The 20,981-nt window shown below is 44.6% G+C and overlaps 1 protein-coding gene and 1 pseudogene across 9 annotated transcripts in view; one reads left to right on the top strand and one right to left on the bottom strand.

Annotated features, from left to right (window-relative positions):
- Nucleotides 1-20,981, bottom strand: part of Arhgef33 (Rho guanine nucleotide exchange factor 33) — a 149,594-nt gene that overhangs the window by 106,091 nt on the left and 22,522 nt on the right. For all 9 annotated transcript variants that reach the window (XM_075955688.1, XM_075955691.1, XM_075955686.1 and 6 more), the window contains 5 exons: nt 10,347-10,456; nt 8,605-8,654; nt 2,894-3,058; nt 2,174-2,295; nt 911-1,065 (listed from right to left, as the gene is read on the bottom strand). In XM_075955688.1, coding sequence (XP_075811803.1) covers nt 911-1,065; nt 2,174-2,295; nt 2,894-3,058; nt 8,605-8,654; nt 10,347-10,371 — 517 coding nt within the window. In that variant the 5' untranslated portion in view covers nt 10,372-10,456. The remainder of the gene's footprint in view (nt 1-910; nt 1,066-2,173; nt 2,296-2,893; nt 3,059-8,604; nt 8,655-10,346; nt 10,457-20,981) is intronic.
- Nucleotides 11,349-13,074, top strand: LOC142839269 (NADH dehydrogenase [ubiquinone] 1 beta subcomplex subunit 8, mitochondrial pseudogene; annotated as a pseudogene).

The raw sequence follows: 20,981 nt of genomic DNA, 5'->3' as shown, positions 1-20,981 counted from the left end.
CGTCTCTGTCTGAGGCGTCTTACCTCACTTCCTCTTCCTCCCAGCATTTTGTTCTGTTTACTCCATCCACCTATGTTCTAAGCTATGAGCCCAAGCAGTTTGTTTATTACTTAACCAATGAAATCAACAGATTAATATATGACACTCCCACATCAGTCTATGAATCGGTAAAACAGGTTCTTCTTGGGCTGCAAGGATGAAAAATCATCAACCCTACTGTTGAGGCGTTTACACTTGATTGAAAAAAATCACTGAGCCTACCTTTGGAGGGCTTTTTATGTAAGACCAAAACAAGAAGCCAAGGACTCGGACCATCGTAACGTGTGGAAATGTCATTTTTCTAGATGTAGGTGCTTTGTTGGACACTTTTGAGAATATAATGGCGATGTAGTAAATTTTGCCTTGTTTTGTTTACTTTTCCTGATCTGAGCACAGGTCCAGGATCACAGAGACCCTGAAAAGCCAACTCCTTTGGTGCCGCCAGTGTGCCATCTTGTGACGTATTTCTCACATGGGTACTGTCAGGAAGTGGCTGGTGACCGATTTGGTCTGTACACAGCACCAGCCTGGCTTCCCAGAGAAACATGGGTACTGAGTTACACCACCAACAAGTGACATTTTAGAGTGACTTTTAAAAAATATCTAGTTCTCTCATGGTTGGTATTGTATTGAAGGCACTAAATTATTTTTAAGTTAAACACTTAGAAGAAGTCAACTTAGTATTTCCCACAAAGCATTTAAAAATGGGCAGTCTCTCAGGAACCAGTGGTCATCTTCCAGTTCTAGATACCAGGGAAGTTCTGAGCAGTATGGAAGCATTTTCTATCTCCTAGTGACGACGCAAGGCTCGATTCCGAAGAATCAAGGAGAAACAAGGATGGTTAATTCCCCCATGGTTTATGAGCTGTACCTTTTTCATAGGTCTGAGAAGGCAAAATGTTGGTGAAGTCTTCACTGGGATGACCCGACTCGGGGACATTGATGGAGCGGAAGGGGCTCCCTTGCGCTTGCGCAGGCGCAGATGCAGGTCCGGCCTGTGCGCCATGCTCTTCCTTTTGAGTTTTCCTAGCAAAGGAGAAAACAGAAAGGTTGCTTTGGTTCTTAATACCCGGTAGATTAATACCCAGGAGGCTCAATTCAGAATAATGCCAGAGAATGCAGTTTTTAAATGTGTTGCCAAGACACACACAGGTTGAACCATATAAATATTTTTTATAAATTATAAATGGTTGAAGTCACTTCATATGGTTCAACTTAATTCATCAACTTCAGCACGTATAAATTACTTCTAACTGAAATGTTTTAATTCTTATTTTTCTATTAATGACTTCCCTATCACCAGGATCTTTGATTTTGTTTTGATGTTCATTTTCGACACTTGGGTCTCACTATGTTGCCCTGGTTAGCCTGGGGCTTGCTGTGTGGCCCTTGCTATGTAGATTCTCCCATCTCTGCTGACCACTAGGGTTAAATGTATGGTCACCATCCGTGCCTTGCTCTCAGCGCGGTCTGTAAACTCAGTAGTGTTGGATATTTGCTTGGGATGACTCACTCGCTTAATAACTCAACTCCAAGTACCAGAAAACAGTAGCATTTTTTCCATTTGTGCACAAGGGCACAAATAGATGTGTGTGTGTGTGTGTGTGTGTGTGTGTGTGTGTGTGTGTGTGCGTGCATGTGAGCACATATATGTAGGTGTGTGTTCATGCATGTGGAGTTGTGAATTGTCCTCCAATCACCCTCTACCTTGTTTCATGGAGGCAGGGTCTTTCCATCAAACTCAAACCTCACCCATATGACTAGTCTCACTAGCTAGTCTGCACCTCCACATAACATTATATGTGGGTTCTGGAGAGCCAAGCTGTGTGTGTGCATGCCCATTTGCCTGCAGAGGTCAGAAAAGGAATTAGAGTTACAGATGTTTGGGAGATAGCTGATGCGGTGCTCAGAGCTGAAAACTCTGGTCCTCTGCGAGAGCAGCCAGACCACTGGACTGTCGCTCCAGCCTCAGTATTAACCAGCTTGTATGGCTGCATCTCTTCCAGCATGAGCTGATCTATGCTGCACAAGAGCCTACTCCTCACATGCTAACAGCTGGAAGTTTTCTCAGGGCCTCTGTGCAAGAGCCGTTGCTATTGGGTTTGCCTGGAGTAAGTATTCCCTAGCTACTCACTTGGCTTTAACCTTTCGCGATTCTCTTCGTTTTTCCTGTTGAAGCTGTTCGATTTTCTGCTGCATTTCTTCTTGTTTGGAAGTGATGGCCTGAATCATCGACATTGCGTTGCTCAGCTCTTCCTACGATGTAAGAAGCAGTCGTTTGAATGGAATTGGCCCCCAGAAGCTCATAGGGAGTGGTACTATCCAGAGGTGTGACTGTGTTGGAGCAGCTTTGGCCTTGTTGCAGGAAGTGTGTCACTGTGGGGGGCAGCTTTGAGGCCTCAGATATGCTCAGTCCCTGCTTTCTCCACTCTCAGCTCCTCCTCCAGCACCTTGTCTGCCTGCATGCACTAAACCTCTGAAACTGGAAGCGAGCCCTAATTAAATATTTTTCCTTTAGAAGAGTTGCCATGGTCATGGTGTCTCTGCACAGCAAAAGAAACCCTAACTAAGACAACAGGATAAGAAAGCATACCTCAGTGTCCCATAAGCCTTTGCCTGGTGCATACTTTGGAGTGAATGGGGAATAAAGGATGACGTTTGCTTTCATTGTGGCCTCTAATTTTAACACAGAGCTCAGAAACCGGAAACCATGAGACAGATATCGTTTCACGATGACTGACAATTGGCTCAGAGGGCAAGGTCTTACCCTGGGCTGCTATAAGAAAGGGCAAATTTTCAGCATGTGGGACTAGGCCCGACATGCTTTTAGCTGGGAAATGAAGAAGGCTCCCACCTTGAAGTAGTTTAATGAATTCTTCATCTCGGTGACTTTCTCTTCCATGGAACATCGGCAGCTCTTGACCTTCTCTTCCAAAGCATATTCTCCATGCTGGATGCGCGTCAGTTCCTGCATCGCTTCTGTGAAGCCAGTTTTCAGTTCCGAGGCCAGGGCCTGCAACTGAGGAGTTGCGGAAGAGTGACCTTGGCTTGCTGTGAATTATTACAAATGGCACCGTTTACCCCTTGGCCTTTTCCTTTCCTTGAGGAAACAAGCTCTTGAGAAAGCTCACACGCTTCCTTTACCCAGCTCTGGAATCTTTCAGGTGACTCCACCCCTGTGTGTCCAGGGAGAAGGTGACAACAAAGGGAGCAGTTGGTTCACAGGTTCTCATGAACACGGCCACCGCTAAAGAGCCCGGTATGTAAGAATGAGGCTCGCTTAAACCGGGTGGTGGGGCACGCACCATTAATCCCAGAGAGGCAGAGGCAGGCAGATCTCAGAATTTGAGGCCAACTTGGTCTACAGAATGAGTTCCAGGAGAGCCAGGGCTACACAGAGAAAGCCTGTCTCAGAAAGAAAAAAAGAAAAGCAATGAGACCTACTTGGGAAAAAAAAGTATGATTCAGCACCTAGAGTCTATGAGAGAAATGGCATGTCATGGCCTCTCTGATTATCCCCAGAACATAAAGATTCTGTGAGAGAAATCACATGTCACAGTCCCTCTGGTTATCCCCACAACATAAAGAAATTCAGTTATTTTTCCCAAAAGATGTGAAAAAGTGAGACAGGTGTCAAATAGCTGGCTCAGTGCTTAGGAGCACTAGAGGACCCAACTCCGATTCCCAGCACCCATGTCAGGCAGCTCACAACCATCTGTAAGTCCAACTCCAGGGCATCCGACACCTTCTGATTCAACAGCAGTTCCACACATGTGTATACATACAATCACACAGATACACATACACACAGACAACAAAAATAACAAAAAATAAAGTCTTTTTAAAAATAAGAATAATAAGCCAGACAGTGGTGGTGCATGCCTTTAATCCCAGGACTCAGGAGGCAGAGACAGGAGGATCTCTATGAGTTAGAAGCCAGCCTGGTCTACAAGAGCTAGTTCCCAGGACAGACTCCAAAGCTACACAGAGAAACCCTGTCTCAAAAAACCAGAGAGAGAGAGAGAGAGAGAGAGACAGAGACAGAGAGAGACAGAGACAGAGAGAGAGAGAGAAGGTAATAAATAATAGTAAGAATTTCTTTGAAAAGACAAAGGGTTTTTTTTCTGGAGTTGTGACATTTTTAACAGTTGGTTCTGATCATGTGTTTGTTGGCTCTGATATGAGTTGTCTTCAGTAATCAGGTCAGAGCAGGGGGTAGAGCGCATGCTACAGGCCTGCTGGTTAAATACCGGGAGAGAGATCAATCAGTTCTGCAGTCAGGTAGGGTACAAGTCCTATCTTTCTCCCACAAGATGAAGAACATAGGCAAAGGGTAGTAGTTTACTCATCGGTAATTGTACCGATGACAGCTACTTCACGGGGCTGTCTTGAGTACGAAGTGAGCAAATGTAGTTAAGCGGCCTCCCACACACATGCTTGGTACAGAGGTGCTCCGCATTTCTGATTCATTTGGTTGGAAATCAAAAAGTCAAACTCAAACAGAAATGGAGCGCTTCTAAAGATGTTTTATCTACTGAGTGAAGGTAAAAGGCATTTCAACAGACCCTAAATTAAGATAGTAGTAAGGTAACACTGTTGTCTTGATTTTTATGATCCGATTGGACATAGAGCTCTTAGACACACACCTCTCTTCAGAACAGAAGTATTCAGAAGGCTTATTCTACCATTTAAAATATCATGTCTGGAGTGACGGCTCAGCGGTTAAGTGCACTTGCTGCCCTGGCTGAGCACAGTGAGGCTGCCCTCTTCTGGCCTGCCCTGGCATTGAACTCATGCACACAACCCTCCAGGTGAAGCGCAGGCACCATGGCAATCCACACTGGCTTTTCCTGAAATTCTTTTCCAATGTGTGACCCAGGATCCAGTTTTGCCTGAAGAAGTTTCTGAAAAGAACTTTTCAGGTGTCTGAGGGAGATGGTCAAAGCTGTGTGTCTCTGTCCCTCTGCCACTGACATTTCCGTTCCAGAGGAAAATAGGCAATTTTTAAAAATGCGAATGAGGGGCTGGAGTGATGGCTCAGAGGCTAAGAGCACTGACTGTTCTTCTAGAGGTCCTGAGTTCAGTTCCCAGCAACCACATCACATGATGGCTCACAACCATCTGTAATGAGATCTGGTGCCCTCTTCTGGTGTGCAGGGATATATGCAGACAGAATGCTGTATACATAATTAATAAAACTTTTTTTTTTAAAAAATGAGAATGAACCTAGCTCTCATTACTTCAACAAGCCCTTAACATCCGTATTTCCGTCTGTGTTATAGTATATTAATGAAGATATTTATAGGCCAAGGTCACATTACAGAGGTTTTCTTTTCTGCTCCTCATCTTTTGCTTCTCCGTGTTTGTTTTGGTTTGTTTTGGTTTTGAGACAGAACCTCAGATCTGCTGCCTGCACTCCTTCCTAGATTGTCAGTTCTTTTGAGACAAGGCCTCACGTGACCCAGGCTGACCTTGAACTTGGTCCTCCAGCCTTTGCCTTCCCCAGCTTTCTAAGTGCTTTTCTAAGGCGTTTAAAAGTCGATGCCACCATCTGCCATATCCAGCTTGATGTTTTTCATACTTAGCATTTTTAGAAACACTTTGGAGTCTCTTTTGATTAGAACAAACAGTGAAGACCTCTCTTTTTCCCAGCACTGTCTCCCACCAGACTGAATGACTGCACCAGACCCTTCATCTTAAAGCAGTATGAACATCTTCCAGGCCACCACTCACCTGTCCGGCTACTATTTACCGACTATGTATCACATGCCAAGCGCTGTGGTTTATGCTGAGAGTACCGAGAGCATTGGACACAAAGTCCTTGCTTTACACTTCACACTCTGGCTTAGGAGACAGGAGTGAAGACTTGGAGACAGAGTCTCACCACGCAACCCTGGCTAGCCTGTAACTCGCTCTGCCTAACAAGCTGGCCTTGAACTTACAGCGATCTGCCTGCCTCTGTCTTGGAGGCTGAAAGGCTTGTGCCACCATATCCTGACCTGGATATTTTTTTTTCTTTCTTTTTCTTCTTCCTTTTTCTTTCCTTTCTTCCTTTTCTTTTCTTTTTTTTTCTTTCTTTTTCTTCTTCCTTTTTCTTTCCTTTCTTCCTTTTCTTTTCTTTTTTTTTCTTTTTTTTTCTTTTTTCTCTTCTTTTCTTGTTTTTTGAGACAGTGTTTCTCTGTGTAGTCCTGGCTGTCCTGGAACACAGTAGATCAGGCTGGCCTCAAACTCAGAGATCGGCCTGCACCACAACTGTCTGGCTTAAAATCTTTTTTAAAAAAAAATCAAGTAATATAATAACATCTGCAAGGGATGAAATCTATGAAAAATGGAGAAAATTATTGAAACTTCACATTTTCCTTCCGTTCTATTGTCCCCTCTAAATGCAGCTCGTATTATGTTGTAGTTACCCACCCCCCTTGCCCGCTGTCCTCTTTCTTGGCCCCTCCTCCTTTTGGTTAAAAGTTGCTTGGAATTAACAGACTTGGGAAGTGTTCTGTTAAAACAAAGATGAGGTCACCAAGGCCCATCAGAGACCGTGCAGAACAAACGCTCTTTCCAGGCTTCAAGCACTCCAGTGTGAACAGATGCACTTGGACTTGTGACACTGAGATAATGAGGCCATTCCCTCTACAGCTAAATTTAGCCCACATCAAGGGAGTGACCCACATATCTAGAATAGATTTCAGATCGTACCTAACTCTAAAGAGGCATGTATACTCGTGCAAAGGCCGTAGGCAGGCCAGAGGAGAACACAGGTGAGGATGGAAAGCATCTATAGAGGCCCTGGACCACTGAGCATCACCTCAGCGTCCTGGAGACATCCCTCCCCCCCCCCCCCCCCCCCCCGCCCAGACTCCGTTCAGGCTGGCCACCCTGTGGGAAGTAGTCTTTCTTAATAGTCCATCATCCAGGGATTGGTTTGTCCTTGGGTACTTTGCGCAAGTCTTTTAGTTAACAACCCTGCTGAGCCTTTTCAAAAGCCTGCCTCGGAGGAGCCAACCGTCAAGGTATTTTCAAGGTCGTGAACATTTAAAACAAACAAACAAGGAAGTCTATTTCATCTGTTTAATTTCCCATCAGGCTAATCAGCAGATTTTGCACATAACTATTCGCCAAATAAGAAATCGAAAGGAGGCTGTTTCTTCCACGCCCTCCCATTGCTGATCCAAGAGGAAGACAGCTAACAACGCTTTACTCTCCTGCTGTTGGCTCACTCTAGTTCACTCCAGAGCAACGAACTCTTGCAGGATGCTCCTGGGAGCTAGCTATTATTGCATTGACCTCACCAGCATTTAAACTCCCTAATCTAAGTAATACTTCCCCTGAACTATCTGCTCCCCTGCACTCCTGTCTTCCTGCTTAAAAGGGCCTAAAAATCCAACTTAAGGAACTGGTGGGATGGCTCAGTAGGTAGAGGCATTTGCCTCTGAAACCCAACCTGAGTTCTATCCCAGAGACCCACATGGGAGAAGGAGAACTGACTGCCACACACATGCACACATAGACATACACTAATAAGTAAATAAACAAATGTTTAAAAAAAAAAGAGCCTATCCCCCCCCCCAAGGCTTGCTAAACTCTGTCAGTTCTTTCTCGTGTATTCCAGATTACAGTGTTAAGTCTAGAGAGAAGCACAAAGCTCAAACTGCCTTTACAAGACAAACTACGGCAGTGTAAACATCCATGATTGCTAAGGACAGAACTTTAATTCAATTTCTGGTTGGAAGATAGAAGCCAAATAAATTCTATTTGCAGCATTGGGGCAACCTGCTAGAATGCTTGTTGTGATTGTCTTGGTAAAGAATCTAATTGTTGCCATAGCTAAAAATGAACTTAATTTTTTTTCCCTGTCATCAGACTTGAACAAATGTCATGCTCCTAACTCTTAATTCTCGGTTCTCCCAAACATCACACAAGGTCTCATGATGTAATCTAGGCTAGCTCTGAGTTAAACTCATGTCTTACAGTTCCCAGTGTTAGGGCTTATGGTGTGTGCCACCACACCTGGCTAAAAAAAAAAGGTCGCTCTTCCTGTGTTCTCTGATGACAATGCCATTGCCTGGTATGATGACCACAGTGACATTGGCATAGGTGAGAAGCAGAGCTGAGGTGGGGTATGGGTGCTGTGGTTTTTGTTGGTGTAAGATTGATTGATTGATTGATTGATTGATTGATTGATTGATTATGTATACAGTGTTCTGCCTGCGTGTATGTCCGGCCAGAAGAGGGCACCAGATCTCATCATGAATGGTTTTGAGCCACCATGTGGTTGCTGGAAATTGAACTCAAAACCTCTGGAAGAGCAGCCAGTATTCTTAACCACTGAGCCATCTCTCCAGCCCCCAGCTGCTGTATTTTACAAACAGAATAACTTTTCCTTCATCAACCAGTTCTCTCAAAGGTACAATGTGAGTGGCCTCTGCCCTACCTGTACCTTGGCCTTGTTAACAGAACAAGCATCAGGATACACGTGGACACACCTAAGTGTTAAGACTCTCTGTGTGTGAAGGGCAGTCACCACTATTGGAATGACAACATTCACAGGAAGGCGTTTGTCGTTACCTGGTAAATCTGGGTGGAAGGATTATTCACCGGCATGTGTTCATTCTCTCCTGCAGGAAGAAAGAGCTTTGTTCAACGACACAACTCGCGCTGTGCCTTCCTACTGTCTCTGGACACAGGGAGGGAACACACACATTCGAGGATCCTCTAACTGTGCCTGGATGACAAGAACCAGAAGATTCTGGATCAAAAAATAAACTAGTGATGCCAGTGATACTCATATTTATACCCTGATGGCCAAACGATTCCTACCTGACAAAATTATCATAGTAGAAAAAAAAAACCCTTTCTTGACACAAAAGGGAACTCAGAGATTGGCAGTCATTAATTGGTTAGAAGGGGATGCCTTGGGGGTGTCTCCCTGATATCTTCAGGGCTGACTGAAGTTTATCTGAGCTGACATCTGCTCTTTGCCAGGGTTATGCTTGATAGTAATTGTCAACTCCTCACCTAGGAGGCAAACCCCTGGGCACACTTGTGAGGGACTGTCTACATTAGGGCTGGCCTCCGAAAATGTCCTTGAGGGATTGTCTTGGTTAGGTTAATTCCTGCGGAAAGACTCGTGTTAATTTGTGGTGGGACCTTTCCCTGAGCAGAGTGGAAATCCTGGACTGTATACTACAGAGGAGAGAGCAAGAGGCTTGAGGGTTGGCTCGGGCATTAAAAGCCCTTGCAGACCTTACAGAGAACACAGGTTTGGTTCCCAGTGCCCACATGATAGCTCACAGCCATGTGTCCTGGGCGCTATGACGTTCTCTCCTGACCTCTGCAGGCACCAAGTATACATGTGGTGCACATACATACATGCAGGCAGAGCATCATACACATTTTTAAAAACTTTTTTTTAAAGAAAGGACAGGTTTTGAGGGAAAGCATCATTGTGTTGTTCTCTGCTCTTATGTGTGACTGTGATGTGACTCGGTCTCTCAGGCACCCCCTGCTGTGACTTCCCTGCCACGATCAATTGGAAAATGGAATTATGGGCACTTGCTCAACCATTTTGCTGCTACCTGTAGGGTCACATCGCACAAAGGTCACATTGCAGGAAGCAAACAACTCTCCTGAAACTCCTGCCTGCAAGCCTTTGGTGCATGCACGTGTGTATTGTTTTCCTTAGACACACTGGTACAAAAGCCCTCCTTAGAGGAGCCAGCCTCCGTATGGTAAAGTCCTAACTAAGGTATCACTCAGCCTAGAGTTTGCACTTGGTAGAGGATGTCCCTATAAAATTCCAATGGTTTGGGGTTACCAAACCTCCTTATGCAAACTTGAATAGGGACAATTTAGCCCATTTCATACTATGTCCAAACAAAGGGCAAGAGTCAAGACTGAGACAGTGGACCAGGACCTCACTTCGTAGCTGTCGCTTGACTGCTCTTTGTGGCTGTTTTCTCCATTGGGAATGATAACGGAGTGACTTCTGGATATTGCTTCTGCTCTTAAACAGGAAAGGGGAATTCACTTGTTCTCCTAGGAGAGCCTAGCAGGAGCTGGGTGGCTATTAGAGACATGCACCTTATTTAGTCAACATGTCTGAGGCAGTCCTAAAGTCAACACTGAGGGGGAAAGAGAAGGACTCAAGCCACGTGTTACATCCTTGGCATTTTCTGCATTCCAGCAAGTCTGTGTTTTTCAAGGTCTCCAAGGTGAGGATGGGAAAATGATATTTGGAAACAGTGGCCAGACTGGTCAACTCCTGCATTTCCTGACTCCCGAGCTCCAAAGCAAGATGGAGATCTGACCTTGCTTTGTTTTGGTTTTTTCCATGGTGTCCGCTGCTTCTCTCCTCCAGCGCACTCTTCAGCACTGCACCCTCATCGTCCTGGATCAGGCCACCGCCCCTTCCCTGCACCTGCCAATCAAAGAATAAAGGAATCCGGTAGTACTGATGAAGATACTAGACTGGCTTCATGGGTTAGCTTGTAATACCATACACAGCTTAAAGCTAAGCAATTTCAGGAGAACAAATTACTAAATTCAGTACATCTCTAACTTAAAGTTAGGGGCTGGAGAGATGACTCAGCAGTTAAGAGCACTGGCTGCTCTTCCAGAGAACCCAGATTCAATTCCCAGCACTCACATGGCAGCTCGTAACTGTCTGTAACTCCAGTTTCAGGGAATCCAACATCCTCACACAGACATACATGCAGGCAAAACACCAATGCACATAAAATAAAAATAAATTATTATTTTTTAAAATATATATTTATTTATTACATATACAGTGTTCTGCTTGCATGTATACTTGCAGGTCAGAAGAGGTCACCAGATCTCATTACAGACGGTTGTGAGCCACCATGTGATGTGGTTGCTGGGAATTGAACTCAGGACCTCTGGAACATCAGGCAGTGTTCTTAACCTCTGAGCCATCTCTCCAGCCCACAAAATAAATTATTTTTAAAAAATATAAACTTAACTGGGTGTGATGGTACATGCCTTTAACCCCAGTACTCTGTGTAGCCCTGACTGTCCTGGAACTTGCTATGTAGACCAGGTTGACTTTGAACTTAGTCTGCCTCTGCCTCCCGAGTGCTAGGATTAAAGGTGTGTGCCACCACCACCTGACAATACAGTAGTTTTTAATCTGTTATATTCTCCTTCAGATCCAACTAATTAATTAAGACCTACTAACTCTATTAGCAAGTTGCTGCTTAGGGAAATGACATTAAGAAGGAGAAGCTAAGCAAGAAAGCCTGTTTCTAGTCACATTTTCAGCGTTTGGTGGCTTCCTTAGCACCCCGGAGATGCATAACAAAGCGGGCTGCCGGTTGTGACACTGGGCATGCAGCTGCAAGTTCAGAAAGCAACCTAACTCAAATGAGTGGAGAGAAGATACCCCTTGGGCCTCACTTAGTCATTCTGCGGTTCCCCTTCAGTATTTTAACCCTTTATTGTCTTTGGTGAATCCCTCCACCTCCTGAGCTTTCCACGACAAAGACTGAAGGTGCCAGGTTCGCCTAGTCTCCAACATCTCAGGCTAGATGGGACATATGACACAGAGCATAACAATGCTTTCTTTCTTTCTTTCTTTCTTTCTTTCTTTTTTCCTTCATAGACAAGAGCTTCAGAACGGCCTTAAACACTGTGGAGCCAAGGTGACCTTGAAGTTCTGGTCCTCTCTCTACCCTCTACCTTCTGGATGCTAAGTTCCAGTAATGTGCCAGCCTAGCTAGGTTTGTCTGAGGTTTTTTGGTTTGTTTTATTTATTTGTTTGTTGGTTGGTTGGTGCTGGAGATTGAACCCAGGGCTTCATGCATGCTAGGCAAGCATTCTACTGACCAAGCTTCAACTTTATTGCCTCCACAAAGTTTTTAAATTATTGTTAGGCGTAACTCTGTTGCTCTTCGGGGGAGGGGAAAATCTTGAACTATGTAAAGCTAAATTGTTACGGGTAATCTACTCCTGAGGATTTAGTTTTCTGAACCTGTAACTATTTGGAAACAGGCAAACAAAACTCCATGTCCTAAGTGGAAGGAAAATGTGTGTATTTCAGAGCTCTGGAGTCAGAAAGCTCACAGATGCACATCTGTGTGCCCACTGATCTCAAGACATAAAAAAAAAAGGTGTCTAATCAGTATAAGTTAGAAATCTCATTTTCAGGGCTGGAGAGATGGCTCAGTGGTTAAGAGCACTGCCTGCTCTTCCAAAGGTCCTGAGTTCAATTCCCAGCAACCACATGGTGGCTCACAATCATCTGTAATGAGGTCTGGTGCCCTCTTCTGGCCTGCAGGCATACACACAGACAGAATATTGTATACATAATAAATAAATATTTAAAAAAAAAGAAATCTCGTTTTCACTAGTTAATTATAAAAGCAAAGGTAAGTATACACATACACAAAACCCAACAAACAAACAAAAACAACTTGAAGGTGGGGAAGGCGAAACGGGTAAATTTGGCCGTGGCTGGGGCTGCAGCCCTGAAAATCTGGTGACGGCAGACGGTAACCTGTGGCCTGGTGCAACTGAGGACGCAGACAGTCTTTTACTTGACCAAGGGCAGACTGCCAGAGCGGTATCCTAGGGCCCCACAAGAACAGGTCCCAGCTGCCCAGAAGTATAATATGCGTGCAGAAGACTAGAAGCCATACCTGGATGATGACATGGGGCGGGCTGTCTACCCTGAGCTCCTTGACTGCTCATAGCAAGAGAGGGATGGTTTGCGTGGTACAAACCGAACCACTTAGACCTGAGGTCGAACGGGGGGTGGGGTGGACAGAGGTACTGGAACCTAGCCATGTTTATCAGGAATCGTGTGGACACGTCCCCTACACCTGTTTCATGGGATGGCATATGTTTCAAACAGGCCTTCAGCTTGGTGGCCTTCAGGATTTCCATGTTCTGGGTAGGGGAGATTTTCCCCTCCTACCAGCCTATGGGGCCAAAGCAGTATCTTCATGATAATCTGTACCTGGAGCAAGTGGCAATCCTACCAGAACACCTGAGCCGATGGTTTACTATGGCATCTGAGAAGGCTTCACGGGGCTTTGTGCCCTCTAACTCTGGCTCCTCATTCCCAGAGGTTTAACCTTAATGAAACCCCTAATAAAAACTCAGTGCTTTGGTTAGAAACACACTTGGAAAGCACAGTGGGAACACGTACAAGGCTTCTGCTTGAACAACCGTCATCATTTTTGCTTACATTGTCCGACGACCTTTTACGTCAATAACTAAGGTGTTTTAGCTACTGTTTCCTCTTCCCTTGTAGCGTGGCATTTTATCTAATTTCAGTATTGGATTGCTATTATTTATGCCCTATTTTTATTCTGCTCATTTCCTTCCTAGCCCCTACTGACACCCATCTCTGCTATTCTTCCGTGCCTTTCTCTGTTCTCATGAGATCACGTCCACACGTGTGTGTGTGTGTGTGTGTGTGTGTGTGAGAGAGAGAGAGAGAGAGAGAGAGAGAGAGAGAGAGAGAGAGGAGGGAGGGAGGGAGGGAGGGAGAGAGAGAGAGAGAGAGAGAGAGAGAGAGAGAGAGAGAGAGAGATGAGGCGGCCGCTGAGGACTCACTTTACACACATACACACACACACATCCTGTACTTACCTTTCTCACTCAGGGGTCATAGAGTCTAAGAAAGTATCCTTATTGGCTGCTTGCTAGTCCATGATTTGCATGAATTACGCTGATCACTCCTGCACTGTTAGGCATTCCCTTGGTTTCCTTTGTTTTCCACTTCACACAGCACCCCAAGAAAAGCCTCAAGACACAAAGATTACATGCTGGTGGATTTGTGAATTGTGTCTGTCTGTGTGGATGTGAGACACACGTGTGTCTGTGGAGGCCAAAGGAGGGTGTCAGAGCCCCTGGAGTTGAAACCGTAGGCAGTTGTGAGCTGTCCGGAATGAGTCATCTCTTCAGCTCCATTTATTGTCTTTATTTTGACTTTATGATCACTTTTGCTATTGAAACACTTTTTAAAATTAGAGACCACAGCTCTTTTTTTCTTAATTGCCGCTAGTTTCTTGAATTCATTTTAAAGCTCTCTGAAGAACCCAAGATTATATTTTCCCCTCAGAATTTTTGTATTTTTGAAATTGATTGAACCACCTGGAGTTTGGCTTTATGTGTAGGACAGGCGACCATGCCGCTTCCTTGTCTTCCAGATGTCAGCTTAGACCTAACACAGGTTAAGGGAGCCATGTTGTCCCTTCATGGAACTGGAATTTCAATTTTTGTAACATATTAAATTTCCATATACACCGAAAGAAATGAAATTGTGGTTTCTTTCTTCTATATATGTATGTGTATGTATTGTGAGGACCTGACTTTACAAACTCCATTTTAAGGAAGTGGCTTCATCCTAAGCCATATAATGAGCAGGGAGTCAATCTCAGCTCCAGAAATGTGCTGTGGTAGCAGAATTGAACAGATACCCTGAAAATAGCCAATTAAGGAGCTAGGGAGTGGGGCCATAAAATTTAACAAGGTCCAGATGTTCCTAGGAGGCATCCTGTCCTTCAAGATACCTTGTCGGTTATTAATGGCTCTTTGTTAGGGTCTTCGCACCCAAAAACTGAAAAGAAACTACCTTACCCTATGCCCTCCTTACCCAATTCCGAGATGACAGGACATGAACCCCCCTGATTACGGTGTTTCTTCTTTAAGAGTTCTCCCCTCCCAGGGCTCACCCCAACACTTTTCTCACTCACTGTGCTGGGGTGCTGAAAGGGGTGACCCAAACTTAAGTCTGTATATAGACCCTCTGTAATTTGCATCAGAAACGGGACTTCGTGAATTCTTTTGGAGACTAGTAACTTGGGCATAACAGTACCTGTCTGTCTGTCTATCTATCTATCTATCTATCTATCTATCTATCTATCTATCTATCTATCATCTATCTATCTATCCATCTATCCCTGTTACCAAATGACAGGTTGTAGATCGTCTTTAGTATGTTAAAAAATATTTGGTGAGAGGCTGGAGAAATGGCTCAGAGGTTAAGAGCACTGGTTGTCCTTCCAGAAGGCCTGTCAGTGCCCAGCACCCACATCAGGTGACTCACAATCATATGTGATTCCAGTTCCAGGAATTTGGTGCCTCTGGCCTCTGCTGGCACCAGCATCCACCTGTACATGTACACCTCCCCCCTCACATACCTATAACAGCTATGCATAACTAAAATAATAAAAAGAAATCTTTAAAAATTACTTGGTGAGATAAACTATTATTCCTTTTTATGACTTGTTTCTCTTGGTCTTTCTTTTTACCATATAAAGTGAAGTCCAAAAACATTTTACTCATGACATAAAAAAGAAGAAGAGGAGGAAGAAAAAAAGAAGGAGGAGAAGGAGGAGAAGAAGGAGGAGGAGGAGGAGAAGAAGGAGGAGGAGAAGGAGGAGAAGAAGGAGGAGGAGGAGGAGAAGAAGGAGGAGGAGAAGGAGGAGAAGAAGGAGGAGGAGGAGGAGGAGAAGGAGGAGGAGGAGGAGGAGGAGGAGAAGAAGAAGAAGAAGAAGAAGAAGAAGAAGAAGAAGAAGAAGAAGAAGAAGAAGAAGAAGAAGAAGAAGAAGAAGAAGTTTTCATTGGATTATATCAGATTTTTAAGTTAATTGAGAAGATTGGAATGTTCTTTTACCAACTCTTATCCAAGTTGGATGTGGTGACACATTCTTTAATCCCAGCACTCAGGAGGCAGAGACAAGCAGATCTCTACGAGTTCAGGGCCAGCCTGGTCTATACAGCAAGTTACAGATCTTTCTTGTAATAAGCTGCCCATTCTGTACTGAGAATCCCTTACTCTCTGAGCCCAGGAATTAATTAGTTGATTAGTTAATTAATGTGATGTTAGGGATTGAAGTCAATGTAGGTTCAGGCTGAGGCAAGTGCTCTAGCTCTGAGCTATGTTCCCAGTCTCCTGGAATTCTTTACTTTGTCTTTGATAGCCTTTGAACCACTGTCTGAAATAAACAAATGCCTCTTGCCAGCCTGCATGGCTCGGACACCCCCCTTTAACTTCTTTTCATTGCATCTCCACAATTTTAGTGCTAGCCTTTAAAACACACATCTAGGTCTCCCCAGACCTCAGGCTTGAGCAAGGAAGCATCTGTTGGTCCCTTGACCATGCTGGTCTCTATATAAAGCAATGATTTCCACCTTGCAATCTTTTAAATCTCCAGGATTGGTCTCTGTCCGAGTCTCTCTGTCTTTGTCCCTACCTGTCCCTATCTGTTCCTATCTGTGTCTCTCTCTGTATGTCTGTGTCTCTGTGTGTCTGTGTATTACATACATGTCTGTGTATGGATGCACGTGTCTATGTATGAGTGTATGAATGTCAAAACAGAATCAGAAGGAAATCATTAGATGTCATCGCCGTTCTCCTCCTCTGTCACTGTCCTTGAACCTGGAGCTCCCATTTTCACACTAGGCTGGCAGCCACCAAGCCCCAGAGATCTGTCTCCACCCCACACAATACTGGGTTACAGGCTTGGGAAACTGCATCCAGCTATTACATGAGCGCTAGGCTCTGAACTCAGGCCCTTGTGGCTGTGCAACAAGCATCCCTAATAACTGGCCTATCTCTCTAGGATGACCTCAAACTCGTGTGTAGCTGGAGTGCCCTTGAACTTCTGATCCCCCAGCCTCTAGCTCTTAAGTGCTGGGGTTATGGTCATGCTCCACCATGTCCAGTTTACGTAGTGCGGAATACCGAAGTCAGGTCTTTTCTGCAAGCATGGCACTCTGCCAGCTGAGCTCCAGATATGCCAGACTTTCCTGAGTTCTGTGAGGGCTGAGCAGAAGCTGTGGGGTTCTGGGTCCCCACCCCCATATCTCCCACCCCCATCTCTGTGTGTGTTTGATTCAGACATGGTAACTTCGGGAAAGGATTTTCTTTTCAATCTGTTTCTGCTGTTCCAAAGCAAAGGTTCTGAGATTGTAAATACAGAGCAACAGAAACGTGCGAACTAATTAACTGAAATTAACTGAAAAACTGCATAGTAAAACTAACAGGGGGCTGGAGACCAGAGGCTCCCCTCCCCCAGAGTGACCTAGAACGCACACCCTTCTCCCCCACATGCACGGAAGGTTTCAAAAACCCAGGCTTGCTTATTACTTTCCAATTACTGCTGGGACCAAAATGGAAATTTGGGCACTTCAGGGAATTGAAATTAATTGAAAGCAGACCTCAGTTAATTTCCATTTCGTGTCCTTTATTGAATGGGTCTTTGGTGCATATTTCTAATTTAATAGAGTGAGAATTTTGGTGTTGGGGGAAGGGTGCCAAGGAAATACTTCCCCTGAAACTAAAGTAACTCATCGGGACACAGCCTGCCAACATGCTCAGAAGGAAAAATCTATGTAGCCTTTGTGATGACCAACAACTGCCTGAAAAATTGTGGACAGCGCTGTGATCAGGGTTTTCTTTCCTATATCATCTAAAAGCAACATTGCTTGATGACAATAACCGCCCTGTGTGTGCATCGCAGGATTTCAAAGTGGAGTCAGGGACACTGCACTTGATCACCGGTGGGCACAGTGTGTACCCACTCATTTTACACAGACTGAGACACACCTAGGAGCCTTGGATGCTTGCCCTAACTGCACAGGAAGTAGCGCCAGCCAAGCATGGTGGCTAGCTTTCTAGTCTTCTATGTGTTTAAGTGCTCCATGTCATAGCACTTTGAAGCACAGGAATACAGGGACTACCCAGGCTACCATTAATATATATAAAACCCTAGCACTGCACAATAAGTATATATAACCCTAGCACTGCACAATAATATATATATAACCCTAGTACTATACTATATATATATATATATATATATAAAACCTTAGCACTGTACAATAAAATATATATAACCTTAGCACTGCACAACAAATAAACTTAACAAAAAGCATTGATTCCTTTGTGCACTCTGTAGCTACTGATTTTTGCCCATGAGAGCACACCACTGCACCTGACACCGCTAACACATTGCTAAGAGCTGAGCGAAATGGGCTGTTTGCTGAACATTCATGAACTGGTTTTTTTAAAGCTGAAGAAAGTCAAGCAGAACAACTGTCTGTGGGAGGGATTGAAAAAGAGGGTCAAGCCACGTTTAAGATCAGGTGCCCGCAATCTCAACTCTCTGGAGGCTGAGACACGGGATTTTTGAGTTCAAGGTCAGCTCAGGCAACAAGTAAGACCCTGAGAAGAGGGGAGGGGAGGGACAGTCAGTTACCTATTCTCTCAGATACGATATGAGTCCAAACTATACCTCAGGAAAATTTTAGAAATAACAATGACTGTGTTATTTAATCTATTGCAAATAATATATAAATCATTAAAGCACATTTTAGGGTTCTGATGTTAAATTTACTCTAAAAATATACAAATTCTCACATATTCTAAATAAAATACCATAAATAAAAATACAATACTGTAATAGATATAATTTGCTCTATAATATATCTATAAATCTGCTCACATAATTCAGTAGTCAACATAATCAAACAAAAGGTGTGTAGTGTGACCCCTGGAGGTCATATAAGGAGAGCAGACACGTATGTAGGTGCACAGTGTTTAAAACAATGGAATCGCGAGGGCTGGAGAGATGGGTTTGTGCTGGCTGCTCTTTCAGAGGACTAGGGTTCGATTCCCAGCTCCCACACGGTGCCTCACAAACATCTGTAACTCCAATTCCGGGAGATATGACACCCTTTTCTGGTTTCTGTGGGCATCAGGTACAAACATGTTACACAATCACACGTGCAGACAAAACACTCATACATATGAAAATTTTAAAAATTAAATAAAAGTTTTTAAATGAAGGTATCTCAAAGAGAGTGTAGCCCTTTTTTGTTTTAGTTTTGGTTTTTTATGACAGGGTCTCTCTTTGTAGCCCTGGCTGTCCTGGAACTCACTCTGCAGACCAGGCTGGTCTCGAACTCACAGAGATCTGCCTGACTCTACCTCCCAAGTACTGGGACTAAGGGCATGTGCCTCCACTACCTAGCATAATAATGTACATTTTTTTATGCCTACTTCCAAAACTGAATTATCACCAATTATACAATGATTTCAAGCTGCAAAAGGAATCAACTAAAGGAATTCAAGCCAGGTGTGGTAGGCCATGCTTACAATCCTAGCCTCTGGAAAGTGGAGGCAGAAGCATCAGGAGTTCAAAGTCAACTTTGGATAGTGAGTTCCAGGCCAGCTTGGGCTATGATGTGAGACTAAGTAAAATATTAATTCAAATAGGATCCTGCCACCATGAAGGCAAAATAGCACCCTCATCTTGAAAACGCCTGTGTCTTCAAGCCAGCTTCCGATTTGATCTTAACTATGGGTGTTATAAAAAAAAAAAATTTAAGTTGGCCCCGCTGCAGAGTCCGGAGCGTGAACGCTGGCTGCCTCCTTGGGCTGTAAGAAACTGAAGAATCAGGCGAGTGCCCATTCTCCATGTCCAGCTCCGGCATCACTCTCCCTAACTAAGGTCTGGAAAAGTGATCTGAATTCTTACCCAGCAGACCATGAGAAAGAAACACAGCATTTACCACCAACTCCATTCAAATGAAAAATCAGAAGTCAGGAGTCACTCAGTAGTCAAGTGTAGATCCTGAGTTTGTTTCCCAATAAAAAAAAAAGGGGGGGGGTAGAGAAATTAGTGGATAATTGGTAAGAAAAACGAAACGATTTTATTCTATCCAGCAGAGGGAAGTTCCCCTAACAGAAAGCCTGTGTCCAGCAGCAAGCTTGAAGAGACCAGAGGCGGCAGGACTCCTAAACACACCCACGTTCAAACCATCTATGATGCCTCCATTGCCCGCAGCCCGGGGGTGTCCGGAATCAGCGAGAGCCGGGGCCAAGTGAATGGAGCAGACAACTCCTTAACTCCAAAACACGTGGAACATTCTTTACATCAGGAAGTGGAATATCACTGATCCTCCAGTCCTCCATCGATGCGTTAATATTTTGTTTAGTTGGAACTGAGTGCTTTGGTTGAACTGATGTGTGTCACAAGCAGGCAGCAAGAAAAACATGGCGCCTGCTCTCCACCACAGCCAATGCCTGCCTTGAAGTGACTGAGTTAAAGGACGTGTCTAAGCCTCGTGGTTGATACCATAACTTATCGGACATTCTACTTCCAGGGTCCCTCTGCTTCTTGTTATTTATTGCTAGACTTGAATGTGTCATCATGACTTTTTTTTTTCAAGACAAGATTTCTCTGTGTAGCCCTGGCTGTCCTGGACCTCAGCAGGAGACCAGGCTGGCCTTGAACTTACAGAAGTCCAGCTACTGACTCTGCCCCACCCCTGAGTGCTGGAACTAAAGGCCTACACCACAAACATCAATGTAGACAGAAGAGAAAATGGCATTCGCTGCACGCTCGTAAGGCTGCCTGTGGGTAAAGAGGGCAGCTGAGGTCCCCTGGAGATAGCACAGGGAGAGCCCTGGCCTCCAGTCAAAGTTCCCTCCAAAGGGTGGGGATCAATCAGGAGAAAGGCACAGTCCTGGGGAATACGCCATCTGCTGAAGCGGAGAAGCTGCAGGGCTCACAGGTCCCAAATGAGGTGGCCAAGCCAGTGCACTTCATAAAATAGATCATCGGTCACCAAGGCCTATTTTGGGTGAGAGGGAAAACCAGGTTACTGCCGCCTCTCCCCGGAGAATGTTTGTCATCATTCAGATAAAATGACATCCAATTCAGATCTGCCTCTGGCCCTTTTAGGACTGCTAGGAAGAAGAGAGTAAAATCCGGTCTTCAGTATGATCGTATTTTCCCACCGCTGCCCAGTGAGCAGACTCCAGAAATCATAGACAAAGTCTTGGAAATCTATGACTTTGGAAACATGGGTCACAGTCAGTGTACCCCGAGGGGTCAGTGATACTCTCTAGTCACTAACACTACAACCTCCTCCTTCCAGATCATCAGCTACGAGCCCCGTGCAGG

This window comes from Microtus pennsylvanicus, chromosome 21 (assembly GCF_037038515.1).
Source record: "Microtus pennsylvanicus isolate mMicPen1 chromosome 21, mMicPen1.hap1, whole genome shotgun sequence".
NCBI classification, from domain to species: domain Eukaryota; kingdom Metazoa; phylum Chordata; class Mammalia; order Rodentia; family Cricetidae; genus Microtus; species Microtus pennsylvanicus.
Note: the sequence above shows the minus strand (reverse complement) of the source record. Positions and strands in the feature narration are given on the sequence as shown.